The sequence below is a fragment of the Canis lupus genome, chromosome 5 (genome assembly GCF_003254725.2).
Source record: "Canis lupus dingo isolate Sandy chromosome 5, ASM325472v2, whole genome shotgun sequence".
Lineage (NCBI taxonomy): Eukaryota > Metazoa > Chordata > Mammalia > Carnivora > Canidae > Canis > Canis lupus.
In genome coordinates this window covers 5953644-5968840 of record NC_064247.1, presented here as the reverse complement: position 1 = coordinate 5968840, position 15197 = coordinate 5953644, and the positions used below count along the sequence as shown (strand labels likewise).

Here is a 15197-nt window from a genome sequence, read left to right as displayed (position 1 = left end):
AACTATTTTCTTGAAGAAGCAGGGGCTGAGGGAAAGGGCCTCCCTAGATCTCCAGAACCTTCAGCCAGTCTTCTTCCCCAGGCAGTCCACCAGCAGGGAAGAGGGGGGGCAGCTGGACACTGGTGGGTTCCAGGGGTAGCAGAAGAGCCAGGCAGATCTGTGTCCTGAGAGCCTGAGCTGCAAAATATCTGTTCCCTGGGGCCTGGGGCCTGGGGCCTGGGGCTGCCTCCCAGGGGAGACCTACCTCTATCCCGGCAGCCGGCAGGGGCAGCGTTCTCTCTTCTGGCTGCGACGACCCCAGTGTCCGCAGGTGTGAAACTACCCCGGCCTGGGGGAAATGGGTGTCTCCCCCTGTGGAGAGGGGAGGGTTGCAGGTCTGTGGGAAGGAGACCCAATGACGTGAGCTGGCTCTCAACCTTCACCATCTCCTAGCCTGCGGTCTGGAGGCAGAGGCGCAGGGCGGGTGTCCAGCACCTAAACCATTCGGATCCTCCTTGCAGACCCAGGCGGAGCCCAGCCTCGCAACTCCCCGAGTCTTCTCCCTTTGAATTTCTCCTTCATCACCAACCCCCACCCCGACCCCCCACCGGCTCACCGGTGTGGGGAGGTACCGTCGGGTCACTGAGGTTTCTCCTACCCAGGTTGGTTTCGCGGCCTTCCCGACCTTCCTCACCAACCGAGGATGTTTCAGACAGTCCCCGACACATCGTCTTACGTCAAGGTAAGACATGACAGCGCCTTTAAACAGGTAATGACCCCCAGCCCCCTCTGCCATCGGGGCCTACGGGCCCTCCCCGGGGGAAAGGACGTGGAGGGTCCGCGGGCGTGTCCGGAGCCTGGGGCGCTCCCGATGGGTCGTAGGAGGGTGGCACGCAGACCCTCGGGCATCCTTGGTTGAGGAGGACCGTTTGGGAGACTGAAGGTGGGCAGGGCGCCCAGACGCCAGGCCCGGGACCGCGCGCCAGGGTGGGACTCCAGGGGCCCTGCGCTCGCGCCGCTGGCGCACGGCGGGTCTCAGGGTGGGGGCCTGTGCGCGGGTGTGCGCGGGTGTGCGCGGGTGTGCGCGGGTGTGAGCACGCCCCGCGCTTCTCCCACCGCTTCCAGGCCCCGTGCGTCCTCAGGCCCACCTTCCCTGGCCCCACCCGCCCCTCCCGAGCGCAGAGCGCGATCTCTGCCGACGGATCGGACGTGTTCTTCACTCACAACAGTTCCCAAGAATGTAAACAAGCCGGGGCCGGGACATCTGGGTTACACGTTCAAATGAAAAGCAACCCCAGGGGGCGGGGCTGGGGGTGCCCGGGGTAGGGACCCGGCGCGACCTCCCTCCTTCCGGGTAGCCCCGGGAGCGCGGCGGCTCCGAGCCTCGAGCCTCTGCAGCGGGAGGAGGAAGGGCGCGCCGAGCCGCTGCAAACCAACGGGTCGGGTCCCGGCCCCGCCCCCGCCCCGCCCCCGCCCCAAACCCCGCCCCCGGTGCCCGCGCGGAGCTCCCCCTGCGTCGGCGACCGCAGCCCCGGGTGGGGGGCACCGTGTGCCCGCACGTGGCCGCCTCCGTGGGGTGCGACCCTCCGGAAGCGCCGCTTTGGCGTGCAGCCCTCCTCCCATTTCTCTAAAGGGAAATTTGTTGACACAAGGTGGCACCCCCCCCCCCACCCCCTCCCGAGGTCTAAAGGAGTTTTATAGCCACTTTGGGAGCCCGGGTCCTGGAGCCCCGGCGAGTACGAAGGGTTCCATCTGCAGTGAATCAATGAACAATAAGTGAATCAGTGTATCGGCGACAATCAGTGGATGGACGGCCGGACGGCGGCCAGGACTGGGGGACGAAGGCGCGCTGGGGTTCGTGGAGCCCAGTTTTCCCGGGAGGTTAGGCCGGGGCCCCTCCCACCCCCGCCAGTCCCAGGACCTGAAGCCAAGGGCGCTCTCGCTTCCAGCTCTGCCCCCGAGGCTGCAAGTGGCCCCGCGCGGGGAGCTGCAGTATCCCTCCCACCGCGGCCCCCCCACGCCCCCCTGAGGTCTGCACCCACCCGGGGACCCCAAACCTCGGGGATGGCGAGCCCCAGAGGGGCACGTGGGAGCCCGGGAGACCCACCCAGGCCGAGGGTCGGGGGCAGAGCGGGCCGGCCCTGGAGAGCGGAGCGCCCGGAGTGGGCAGGAGGGCGAGGGGAGCGAGCAGTCTAGGAGCTGCCCGCGGCCAAAGGAGCCGCTCGCCGCAGGAGCTCTTTTCAAGGGGGAAAAAAGGGATTTTTCAGCAGCCACAAAGTTTGTATTGTTGCACAAAGGGGTGCATTGATGGCGGCGAAAGGTCTGCGTAGCGGGGACAATCTTGGGTCTGTTCCTCCGGCTCCCTACATCGACCATTTGCCAGAGGGGCGCAAACAGTCCCCGGCTGCCAAGCCCCTGCCGCGGCGCGTCGGGAACCCGGCTCCGAGGCTGTAGACGAACACCCCGCGGGCCCAGGCGCCCAGGCCCGGAGCCTGCAGCCAGCCGAGCGGCCCAAGCCGCCAAGGGTGCCCACTGCACGCGGCCGCGACCTGGGTTCTGAGAACCCGCAGGGGCCTCGGGGAGGTGCCCGCAGGAGGGCGCTGAGGGCGGGGCGAGGCTGGAAGGAGCAAGGGAAAGGGCCAGAGGGAACCCGGGTGACTCCAAGACAGGGACGGCGCAGCGGGTGAATAGTGGTGGCGACTTGAATTCAGGTCGCCCTCGCCCCTGCCAGGCCCTGTTCTGAGCATCGCATTTGTGCTGACTCACTTAATATTACTAACAACCCTAGGAGGTGATCCATTTTGCAGATGAGAAACTGAGGCCTTGACAGGTTAGCAGCTGGTAAGGGGCGGAGCCACGATACTATTAATAATGGCAGATTCGTGCTCAGGTTTGCGACAGCCCTGGGAGGGTTAGGTCCCCATTACAACCCCAAGGTACGGGTGAGGACACTGAGGCACAGAGAGGTCAGGGAACTCGTTTGAGGCCACGGAGCTGGGACGTGCAGAGCAGGAATTCAAACCCCAGGAGCCGTTTTCTCAGTGAGCCTTCCGACCTGGACGGTCAGCTGGCAGATATGGGGCGGAGGACGCGGGAGACCCCGCGGAGCCATCCTGGCCCCCAGAGCGAGGAGGAGCGCAAGGCGCAAGGCGGGAGGCCACGCGCGTGCCCCACCCCGCCCGGCGGGGTCCTTCACTTTCCAGACCTCTCCTTGCTCCTTCACCACCTGGCCTGCCTTCAGCCCGTGCTGAACCGGGGCGAGACCCCCCTCCACCCCACACACCAGACCAAAGGAGGCTTATGGCCCTAGAATGTGCGCAGCGACACGGCCCAGGGGCAGCATCTGGCCGGCAGGTCCTGCAGCGGCGCTTCAAGGACGCAGGTCTGTACTCGGAATAAATGCCGTTTGGGGCGCCGGGAGGCCGGGCGGACGGAGAGGGGAGAGGCTGAAACTCTCCCTCCCCCGCCTGCCCCCACCCCTACCCCGGGCCGCGGGTCCAGGCGCCGCCGCCCTGGGTGAGAGTCCCGGCACCTGGCTGGTCTCCACCTCTCGTCCGCCTGCGCTCTCTGGCCGGCCCCGGGCTCCCTCGGGATCTCCCCGTCGACGCCGCGTGGTCTGGGGACCCTCGGGGCGCACGGACCCTCCCCCAGCCGGGCCCGCGGCCCCCGGCCTCCCGCCGCCGCGGCCTCCCACGTAGCGCCCTGAACCCGCTCAGCGCAGAGGCGGGAGCGAGCGTGGGGAGCGGGCAGGGCGAGCAGAGGCTCTAAATCTTCCTTCAATCTGTGAGTAGATGAAGTCTGAGAAACAAATTCAAAGCAGGCGCGCCTGCAGAGCCTTCCTGCAGAAATATTCCCCGGCATTCAAGCGCATCCAGGGGCGGCTCGAGCAGCCTTGTTTGGCTAAGGTCAGACGAGACTCGAGTTCTCCAATAAAAATAAATCTCAAATTAATTATGGCCTCGAGCGAGGGGCCAGACACTTGAAGCCGAAGTTGTGCAGTCTGGGATTTTGGCGCTCGCTCGCCCGTCCCTCCCCCGCCCCCCCTCCGCGCCCCCTCCCCCCTACTCTCTTCCCCCCCCCCCTGCACTGCCTGCACTGCCCGCGCTGGACCCGGGTTGGGGGGGCGGTGGGGAGGGATGGAAGGATCCGCCCGGGACGCTCCGCCAGGCCGGGCATCCTTCGGGGTTCCCAGTGTCGGAGTCCCGGGATCCGAGGAGGCACCCCGCGGCCTGGGCTCCGAGCGTCGCGCCCTCCCACCCCCAACCTGGGCCGAGACCAAAGCAGCCCAGGAAGTCGCGCCTGGAAAGTCTTGACCGGGTCAAAAGGGCTGACATTGAGCGAGCCAAGACACGTTTCACCCAGCCGCTCCCCTCCCGGGGGGAAGCAGGACTTCCGCGGCTTTGAAAATACTGTCAAGTGCGGACGGTGCGAGGCCAGTCGTCCCACCCAAGTCCCAGCGAAGATGCTCGACAGACGAATGTCTCCCAAACAGTCGCTTTCTGTCTGGACGTGGACGTGCTTTCTGTCTGTAGGGGACCCTACAAATGGGTCATCAGTTGGGTTCCCTCCCTACCCACCTAAGTAACTTTTGTTTTAAATGCTGGCCCGGCCCCCCCCGCGGGCTGCCAGCGCTCCCTGACTTGACAGCCAGTCCCGGCTGGTGGAAGGAGCACCGGTGGCCGCAGGCACCGGCTCCCTGGTCCCCAGCCCTGCCCAGTCTGGGAAAGGCGGGCGGACAGTCTCTAGTGAGCCAGGAAAGAGGGTGTGTGCCAGTGTGTGGGCTGGGGTAACCAGTCCCCAGCTAAGCTAGGAGAAGGGAGAAGGAAGAGGGGGAGAGGGGAGAGAGAAAGGGGAGGGAGAGAGAAGGGGAGCTGTTCCACCTCCCCAACTCAAAGACAGTTTTCATTTGCAGCGGGCCTTACCACAGGCTCTCTATCAATTTGTCTCAATGCAAACATTCAAAATATTCTCTTTGGCTGCTCGTGAAAACAATGTGAGCTGCCAGGATCAAACCATCTTTCCAGATGTCTGGTGGTAACCACATGAAACAGGGCAGACTTGTTTACTGTTGTGTTTGGTTAGGGCTTTTTCCCCCTTCGGGATTTAAAATAGAAGCAGCAGCAGGAGTTGAGCGTCAAACCCAAAGTTACATAAGTGGGGCAAACTTGCCCACCAGCCGGTCAGGATGGGGTGGAGGGAGTCTCGAATCCCTCTGAGAGCTGCGGTTCCCAGTTGGGGTGGGGGGTGGGTCCTTCTTTCTGGGTGGAGGGCCATGTGAGTGGACAGGAGCTCCTCATGGTGGGGCTGGTAAATAGCAAAAGGCATGGCGCCAGTGCCAGTCAGTGAGTCACGAAGGGGTGACAGTCATGCCAATGCCAGCCTCTCCCCCCTCCCCATCTTCAAAGTTACGAAACTGTCATAGCTTTGGTTTCCCAGGGAGAAACAGAGAGTGCTATTGAGTCCCACAGCTAACACAGGACGGCAAGTGCTCATTTTAATGTAGTTTCACATTGAGCAACTCGCAATGGGAGAGGCAGCGCCTGCAAAAAGGAGTTTGGGGGTGCTCGGGGTGTGGGGGTGGCCGTACTGACCAGTGCAGTGAAGATAATAATACGCTCTTTGCCAGGCCTCATAGGAGTTGGGAAGAGAAACCTAGCCAATGTTTGTTGCTGCAGAGGTGCCTTCTCAAGCACTAGGAGGGTCGTGCAAGGAAGGGGGAGTGGAGCACTGGTGTGGGGTGGCCATTAACAACCTCAGTGTTTGCCCAGGACCAGGAAGGGGGCCTCCCGGTGGTGAAGTTGGAATCCCTTCTGCCTGAAAGAGGGGCAATGTGGCTGGGGGTGCCGGGTTTCTGGCCAGGTCCGGGTGGGAAGCGGTCTCCCCGCACCCTCCTGAAAGCCCTGTTGTCGTTTGAAGGTCGGCAGAGTCTGGGCTGAAAAGGAAACAATTTGGGGTTTGAAAGGATGTAATTCATTCTTCCTTTCCCTTTAACCTCTTTCCTCTCTGGAAAGCATGTGGAAAAGCTGAAGGGAAGAGTGAGAGGGCAGGCGGCCGGCCGCGGGGAGGAAAGGGTTAAGCCTGATTTCTTTTAATTGAACTCCAGAACTGGTGGCCCCAGGCAAAGGGGGGGACTGACCCCGCTAGCGGTAACCAGATGTGGCGGTCCCAGGGGAGCCCCGGAGCAGACCCCTGGATTGAGAAGCAGACAGGAGGTGGGGGGGGGGTCGGCCCGGCCCCCATCCCACCCCCCACCCCACCCCCACCCCACTCCCCCATAAGCACACCGAGTCTCAATTGCTGGCAGGCTACACCCGCCACTCCAGGTCTGGTCACGTTCAGACCCGCGTCTGTATTCGAACCCAAAATTGGAGCTGAATTGATGAGACTAATTTCGAGAGGGGGGTGGGGGGCGGGCGGGAGGGAGGCGAGCTAGCTTTCTGGCTCAATCGCTCCAGAAGAAATAAAGAATTAATAAGTCACCTTTTTTCGCTGCTGTGGACACCCTTTTGAATTTTTTTTTTTTCCTTTCCAATTGATTCGGATCTCCTCTGGATTTTTTTTTTCCTCCTTCCCCGGGTGGACTCTTAAATAAAACTGAAAAAGTCCAAAGCGTGGTCTGGAGAGCGTGGACAAGGTAACCTGTTTTGGAGGTTGGGGAGAAGGGAGTCAGGCCGAGAGCGCCCGGAGGTGTGGTGGTGGTGGGGGGGGTCCCCTCGCTGAGCCCGGACTCCGGAGGCTGCCCCAGCCCGGGCGATCGGCGGCGGCGCTGCAGGGGGACCGCGGGGAGGTCTCCGGGTGGCGGGGGCCGGCCAGGCTGGCCTCCCGGCTGGGTGGGGGTGATGGTCCCGAGCACTGACCCCGGGGGCTCACGGTGGGGGCGCAGTCTGAGTCTGTGCGGCGATCTTGCGTGCTGCGCCCTGGAGACCTGCTGACCAGTGTGGAGGCGACGTGCTGCGGTTTCTTGGGGCGCTGAGTAGCGCTGCCTGGGGGGGCTCTGGCCGGGCGCCGGGACCCGGGCCGTCTGGTCCAGGTAAAGCGCCTGGGGTCTGCCCCTAGTCGGCGCGGGTAGGTGGCCCGGGGTGCCGCGGGTCCCGGCCCTGGGCGGGCGCCGGGAGCTCTCCAGGAGCGAAGGGCCGGGACGCGCTGCCCCGGGGGCGCCCTGCTGCTAACAATGCGCGGGGAGCCGGGTCCGCGCCCCCGACGGCGGGGTCCTTCCGAAACCGCCCCGAGTCCGCGTCGGCAGCCGAGGGCCCCGGTGGAAAAACTCCCATTGGATGCTTTTCTTTTTTCTTTCTTTCTTTCTTTTTTTTTTTTTTTTTTTTAATGGTTGGTTTGCTTCGGTCTGAGTCGAGATCTTCCAGGGCTGTAGGCTCCAGGTTATCCCCAGCCCGAGTAAACTCTCCCCCCCCCAACACCCCACCCCACCCCCAATAAGTTTGCCTCCGGCTGGAAAAAGCATTAATGAACGTATCTGTGGGAAGAAACGGAAAGTGAATGAGTCAGGAGGGCCACCTTCGGCCAACGGCCCCGGGAAAAGGAAGGAGGCCAAAGGCGCTTGGTTTTGGACTTTGGGGGAAGGTGTTGGGGGCGGGTGGGTGCAGACTGCGGGAATCAGGGCGCGGGCGCCGGGCGTGGACGCCGGCATTGTTCCCAGCTCGCCCTTATCTCCCAGGAGCAAGTATCCTGTGTGCGCCGCGCATGAATGTATCTGGGCATCTCCGGGTGTATTTATATAGTGTGTGTGTGTGATGCGAAAAGCAGGACCAGCAGAGGGGAGGAAGAGGGGGTGTGGGGGGAGGGAAGACGAGGGAGAGCAGAGGGGAGAGGAGAGGAGAGCGCGAGACAGAGAGAGAGAGAGAGAGAGAGAGAGAGAGAGAGAGAGATAGGACTTCCTCCCCGATTCGCAAAGTGAAGTCACTTCCCAAAATTAGCTAAAAAAAAGTTTCATCCGGTTAACTGTCTCTTTTTCGCTCCGCTACAACAACAAACGTGCACAGGGGAGCGAGGGCAGGGCGCTCGTGGGGGGCACGCAGGGAGGGCCCCGGGCGCCAGGGAGGCCGCGCCGGGCTAATCCGAAGGGGCTGCGAGGTCAGGCTGTAACCGGGTCAATGTGTGGAATATTGGGGGGCTCGGCTGCAGACTTGGCCAAATGGACGGGACTATTAAGGTAAGCGATGCGGCGGCGGGCGCGGGAGCGGCGGGGCCGGCCGGGGAGGCGGGCGGCGGGCTCGGCGCGGGGCGCGGGGCGCGGGGCGCGGGGTCCCGGAAGACGTGGCCCTCGCCCTCCCTTCCGCGCCCCGGCTTCGCGCCGGCTCCTCCCGCGCCCCGGGGGCGAGCCTCACGCGCGGGGGCGACCCTCCGGGCGCCCGGCAGACAGCGATCCCCCCACCCCCTGCACCCACCCCCCCTCCAGCCTCCACCCCCCGCACCCCTCGCCCCAAGCCGCGCCCGGTCCCCCCCCTACGCGCAGCGGGCCGGGCTGCGGGCGGGGGTCGCGCTAGCACCGGGGACCTCGGGGGCGGATCCAAGCCGGGGGCCGCAGACCTCCGGGCCGCCGCTCCCGCCGGGCGGGCTGGGCGCCTTGGCCCCGGCGCTGGGCACTGGCCGGGCGGCCGGCTTCCTCCTGCCCGAGGCCGACGGCGAGCCGGGGGCGGGAGCTGCAGCCGCCAGCAGCTCGGGGCCCCGCGGGGAGGGCCCTGGGCGGGCAGGCGGCTGGGTTGCAGGCGGGTCGGGGTGCAAGTGAGCGTGCTTGGGGTCCGTCTGCGCGGGCTGCTCCACTTGGAAGTGCCTGTTTACATGTCAGCGCGGGCTGGTTTCCCTTCCTCTTGGTACTGGTGCTGCCGGGCTCTGCGCCTCCCCCGGACTGACGGGCCCGCCCCGGCGCTCCGCCGCGGGCAGGGGACCCCTCCGCGTCCGGCTCTGCGTCCGGCTCTGCGCCGCTGCCCCGCGCCCCGGGCCGGCTCTGCGCCCCCGGGAGCGCTCCGCGGGCTGCCCAGAGCGGGTCCCGCGCCCGGCCGAGCCCGCGGCCCCCGCGCCCGCCCTGCAAATCCACCCCCACCCCACCCCCGCATCCTCACCCCACACCTCACGCCCGGCTCTAAGGTGCAAAATGCAGCCCAGAGGGATGGATGAGGGTCTGGGTTTCGCATCAGACTCGAGGGCTGTTGCTTGCCTGGCTCCTCCTGGAAGCGGGAAGTGGGACCAGGAGCAGAGAGGAGGGACACCCCCTAAGGTGACTGACCTCCGAGGACCGAGAGGAATGAATGGGACCGGGAGTCGGCTTCCAGGCTGTCCCGCAACACCAAGCAGGGCTCAGTCTGGAAAAACTATTAGGCTGGTGAGTGGGGACCGGCCCAGCCCGCCATTCCCCAGAACCCAGAGGCATCAACGGCTCGCTCGCTGGCTCGCTGGGGGCTGAGCTCAGAGGAGACTAAGATGTTGTGCTTGGAGAATTTAAGAGATTTTTATCATTCGGGTGGAGTCGTGGTTTTTATTTTCTAAGGTTTTTTTCGGAAAGTCTGAAACATGCTGACTTAGGTAAAAGGCACCAACAGAAGGAACTTGAAAATCTGGAGATGAGATAACTGATTGTACTGGGTTAAGGGGAGCCTGCGTGAGTCTGGGTTCCTCCAGTTTCAAGTGTGAGGGGGTGAGGGGCCAGCGTGCCTCTGGCCAGGGTGGAGGTGGCCACTGGCCCGTCATGCCTGTTTCTCTTGGTGCTGGTGTGTGCCTGCTGGTGGTGTCTTGTGTATCCCTGGTTTGGTAAAAGGATGCTCCGCTCTAGAAACACCCGCCCCCCACCCACACTTAGGATACTTGCCACTTACCCAGAAGCACTCCCTCTGATCCGGAAGGGTGGTAAGATGGCTCCAGGGTCTCGATGTGGACACCCTAAGGAGAAGTGAAGCAATATCTCCATGATACTCAGACCTCTAAGGCCCTGAGCAAATGGAGGAAGCTGTGGTCTGTGTACCCAGGATGTGCTAACCTCTTTAGAGACACACACAGGGATTGGCATGGCAGGCTTAGACCAGGACCCCAGCGCTTCGTGTGAGGATGGAAGTGAAGGCTTTCCTTTTCATGTGGGTGGGGGGAGCCCATGGGTCCCTCCAAACCCTCCTCAGAGCACCCCTGTCTCTCACCCAGGTGACCCCACTAGGCAGACCCACCCACAGAGCAGTGCTTTTCAAGTCCTGAGGGACTTCAGTCCCCCCAAATGCTGAAGGATTGAGTTGTTAGTGTGCACTTCGGTATTTAAATTGTGTGAAAGCCACAGTTTCCTGTCGCTGTGTGACCTTTGGATCTGGAGGTTCCTAGACCCTTTTCCTGCGATGGTTCCAACACTGTGTTTGGAGGGGACAGTGGACAAGGGGAGGCCAGTGGATGTCTAGACTCTCCCGTGAGCATGCAGAGTCCATGAAACCTGTTTGAACTTCAAAATCTTTGTACAAATGAAAGTGGGACTCAATTACCTCCACAGTGGTATCTTTCCAGTCCTCTGTTCCTAAAATACCACGCATATATGCTCTTCTAAGGACACGTACCTGCCTGTCCATGGAATCCAGTTCTGTACAGATTGAGGTCCGCAGACAGATCTAGAATGTGTTCCCAGTTTGAGTGACCTTGACAATTCATCTTTGAGTGATTCTGGAATGTGATTTTTATGTACCTGACATGTTTCTTCTTCAAATCTGAGGCATGTCTATATTTCAAAATCCCTATGGGTCTCAGCCCTCAGGAGGCATGTAGTCCAGGATGCCAGGGAGGTCTGGATTTCTTTGCAGAAGCCTTTTATTTTGTGCATAATTTGCACAACTCCGTGTGATTTCCAAATCCTAATCTTGCGGCCCTTGTTCTAAGTCCTTCTGCGTCATGTTCTCTTCTTTCCAAGAATGTCTCCTGGGAAGCCTCTGAGCATCACGTTGGCAATACCAAAATTTTCAGGAGCCATTCCCCTCTTTGTTGTTTAACCTGCGATATTAAACAACACCTACCCCACCCCTGCTCCCCACAGTGATATTATCAGTGTTGACAATCGCGTGATACTGGTTGCTGCTCCAGCGATGACCTGGTTTCAAAACCTGCATCTTAGTTCTAGGCAGTTCAATTGAGTCTAAGTATCCCATCTATCAAAGCTTGCTTCAGTGCACATGGTGCCATTAAAGACGGGGAAGCAATCAGCGCAGAAGCAGACATGGTGAACGAAACAGGGACGTGCATGGTGGACTCAAGTCAGAAGACCTGAGTTCATTCTCAGCTGCTACTCAGTTGCTGTGCGTCCTCCTGCAAGACGCTTCAGCTCTTTGAATGTCAGTTTTCTCACCTGTCAAATGGGCCAGAAATCACAGTGAGGATTAAATGAACTCTGGGACCTTCGTTGAACGTGCATTGGTTGAATTTCTCCTTGGGGAATAGGGGCTTGTGGGGATCACCTGGTTAGAGCATTAGATCACATATGGTCTGGATGTGCCATAATCCGTATTTTATTAATTCAACCGATATTAATTATGTGTCTGCTATGGTCCAAGGCTCTGCTTTCTGTGTTGAGAATGAAACAGGTATCAAAGCCCTCCTGGAATATATACTCTCATAGAGGTAGCAGACACGTAAATAAATAATTCTGTGTCTGGAGCTGACACACCTTCTAAAGATCCATAAAGCAGGTTAGAGGATTAGAAAGTGATGTGCCTGTGTCAGCCAGGATGGTCAGGGAGGATGCTTCACATGGAGTCACAATGGAGCAGAGATACTATGAGTTTTCATCCTTTACCTTGGGGAGCTATACAGCACTAGACAATCCCCTAAATGATGCAAGAACAAAGGGGGAAAGAGAGTTTGAAGTCACCTCTGGGCCCTGAGAGCCAGCAGAGTGTGCGTGGCAGACAGGGCCAGGAAGGTAGATGATGGCTCACAGGACAGCGTTTATCCAGTCGGGAAACAGAGATGGTATCTGAATAGAAGGCAGCAGAGTGAGGAGCCCTGGGAGCAAAGACTCTACTCCTGTCCTCAATATAGGATGCTGCCTTTACTTTGAAGAGTGAATTGCCTCCCTTGCACACCACCTTCCCACCTTCCTACCGCCTGGACTCTTGAGAACTTCAGGCAAGGCAGCACTTTGTCAGACAGTTTCTCTGTCCCCGTGACCACATAGAACTACCTCCCTCAGGTGATTATTTATGGTGAATCATGTTTTGTTGGCGAATTCCTATGACAATCTTCCTTCTGCTCCTGCTGCCATTCACATTCAAGCTTATGGGTTTGCAACTTGAGAACTTTAGGGATGATGGAGCTCCATATGCTCATTCTATGGGTGGAGAAACTGAGGACCAGAGTTATTTCAATTAGACATACATAATGTATATGTATATAACTATTTCCAATAGTTATTTCTAGTTATTTCGCCTACCTAAGATGGCACAACTAACTCCTGACAGAGTCAAGAGGAGGATTCAGGAATCCTAACCCTCCGGCTAGTGTTCTTTCCACCACCCCGTGAAGATTTCACTTGCTTTTGTTAAATATCATGAATTATAGAATCCCGGAGATAATGTGTGTGAGAGATAGAGGCAGACAGGGAAGTACAGAGAGAGAAGCCTTTAAAAGAAAAGCTATAAAGAATATGGCACTTGGAACCAAAGACATTTCTGTTATTTAATGAAAAATGTGTTATTGCCATCCTGAATTATGTCCGTGGTTTTTAAAAAATTCCAAATTTTCAGGTAGCACTTTTAAAATATTTTTTAAGATTATTTATTTATTGATTCATTAGAGACCCCAGGATCACAGATCACGACCCGAGCCAAGGCAGACGCTCAACCACTGAACCACCCAGGCATCCCTCAGATAGGATTTTTACATAGCTTTTTTTTTCAAAATAAATCTTTCTTTTCCTATACACAAACAAGGTCTCTGTTACCAGAAGACAACAAAAAATACATAGTTTTACTTTAATAGCCAATAGGCCCCTCTACAGACTGGGGGCAGGTGGACTGAATTCCTATTTCAATTCCTTTAATAATTGAATATTTGACTCTTTCAGCAAAATATCTACAGATGCATTACAATATAACTTGCAGACACATCTTTCAGGCTGTGTGATAAGTAGGTCTTAAATAACAACTACCTTAAGTGAGATTTCAGATTTCAAAGTCTACTTCTATTTGGGGTCAACTAGTTAGCTTGGCATCAGGTTTTACAAAGTGATTGATTTAAACCAAGTCTGTTTTCTAGAAATGTAGCATTAGTCTAATGCTAGTACTGAGTTGCCCCAGCAAAAAAAAAAAAAAAAGTTGGGAAAATTTTTATGATGATGAATCAGCAGGCAGGATTTCTAATAGACTGAGGCCTTTATCCTACCTCAAACTTCAAAAAATATCCTCAAATTGTAAATCAATCCTCAGGCCATCCTAGTCTTCTCTGAAAAAAGTCTTATTCTTTCTGAAGCTTGATAGACAGGTTTTCAGATTAGGGACTGATTACCTAGAGTAAGAATTGAAAATCTACTATTTTCATTCATTTTAGACAATTAGCTACATTATGTATGTCTAGAATAATGTTTTTGTTTTGTTTTGAATAACATGACTTTCTTTTTTTGGCTTGTAGTTAAAACTGTCTTTCTATCTTTGGCTTGTTATTTCATGACAAATTGAGAAGGCTAAAGGACATCAGTCACCATGTACACACACACACACACACACACAATTTCACAAAATCATCAACCAGAATAATAGCTTTTTTAGTAACCTCAGATCTATGCAGGTGTGTTTTCCTTGCAGAAGACTATATTCTGCTTCATTTTTCTGTTGCTTTAATGATTTATATCTATAGTGCTCATCCCATTCATGTCTCAGTTCATCGGTGGGATGGTATTACTAAGTGATGTCACTCTGATTCTTCTATTGACCTAATAGACCCAACATCAATAGCCTATGTACTTTGAGATGTTTCCCAGAGGCAATGGATGGGATTTTTCTATCCCATATTGTCACCCTTAGTGCCAATATCATGGAATTATGACAGAATTAGACAATCTATGGAATAGCCCTTTTCTGTGTGAAGCCAGCTGGCTTTATGGGGATCTATAACCTTAGCCTCATTGGCATCATAAACTGATGCCAGCCATATTAACTGATGCCAGCCATATTAATGTAACCATGCAAATCAGTAAAGTCTTTCGCATGACTGTAATGCAGGGTAACAAAGTATGGTCAAGATATAATACCAGTGTCAAAAGGGCTGCTGTTCTGGAGACAGAGCAAGAGGATAAGCCATGTGTGTGCACAGCGGAATGTAGTAAGTGTTATGCTAGCCTCAGGAAGGAAAGAGCAATTTCAACTGGAGAGACACAGAAAGACCTAACGTCAATGGTTATTTATATAGCCCCTTTTATTTACAAAGCACATCTACGTAAACCCTCGTAATTAATCCTCACAACAGTCCTATGGGAGATAATGGCATCATGGCTCCATTTTGGATGGGAGAAATGACAGTTCAGGTTGGTTAGATAAGTTATCTAAGATGACAGCTGATGGATTTTGAGCCTAGAGGCGGGTTGAGACCCCATAGTTTCCGATTCCAGAATACTTGCTTTTTCTATACCCACCCGCCACATGGCTTCTTAGCACAGGTGGACCTGGAGCCTGGCCACAAAGGATGGGCAGGACTTGCACAAGAATATATGGTTCAGGGGCTTTCTCAGAAATCGGAATACTTTGGTGAGGTGGTGGGTGGGGGATGCATATGAAGGAAAAAGTAGAAGTGAAAAGGTTGGGTACAATTGGATTCTGGAGGACCTTCAATACCGTAACAAAAAGGTATAGAAAGGAGAAATAGAATTTTGAATAGAGGGATGACCAACACAGCTGTACAAATCTCTTAGGAATGGAATCCTTCCTATCCTCATCCAACTCCTTAGGAAATGGAGAAGAGAATGGCTCCATCACTTGTCAGAGGCCTCAAGAAGTGAATAGTCAACAGGATTAGACAGCCTGTGATAGGCTCAGGCAACCAGACCATGATTTCAGCTGTCTTTAAAGATGTCTGTTTATTAAATATGGAGTCGGGGAAAGGAGGAGAAATTCCATTTTGCCAAAGCTCATAAAAATGTGATTTTCCTTTCACTCATTTAAATGTGTCTTCTGTCTCAGTGTTCTAGAAACCAGCCATCATTTCAATTGTGCACTCCATCCCGGGGTACAACTTTAGTTCCTTTTGAGAAT

General features: G+C 56.6%; 1 protein-coding gene and 1 long non-coding RNA gene across 7 annotated transcripts in view; one reads left to right on the top strand and one right to left on the bottom strand.

Moving 5' to 3' along the window:
* Positions 1-8151, bottom strand: part of LOC112671075 (uncharacterized) — a 49458-nt gene extending 41307 nt beyond the window's left edge. Inside the window, exon 1 of one of the 2 annotated variants that reach the window (XR_007410592.1) lies at positions 6460-8151. This is a non-coding gene — a long non-coding RNA (uncharacterized LOC112671075). Of the gene's footprint in view, positions 1-244; positions 887-6459 lie in introns of those variants that run through there. The other variant, XR_003143370.3, reaches the window with a different exon arrangement.
* FLI1 (Fli-1 proto-oncogene, ETS transcription factor) overlaps positions 1-15197 on the top strand; it is a 122936-nt gene that overhangs the window by 866 nt on the left and 106873 nt on the right. Inside the window, exon 2 of one of the 5 annotated variants that reach the window (XM_025464931.3) lies at positions 642-721. In XM_025464931.3, the coding sequence (XP_025320716.1) occupies positions 683-721 (39 nt within the window). In that variant the 5' untranslated portion in view covers positions 642-682. Of the gene's footprint in view, positions 1-641; positions 722-6582; positions 6614-7776; positions 8147-15197 lie in introns of those variants that run through there. The other 4 variants (XM_049109765.1, XM_049109767.1, XM_035716483.2 and 1 more) reach the window with 4 other exon arrangements.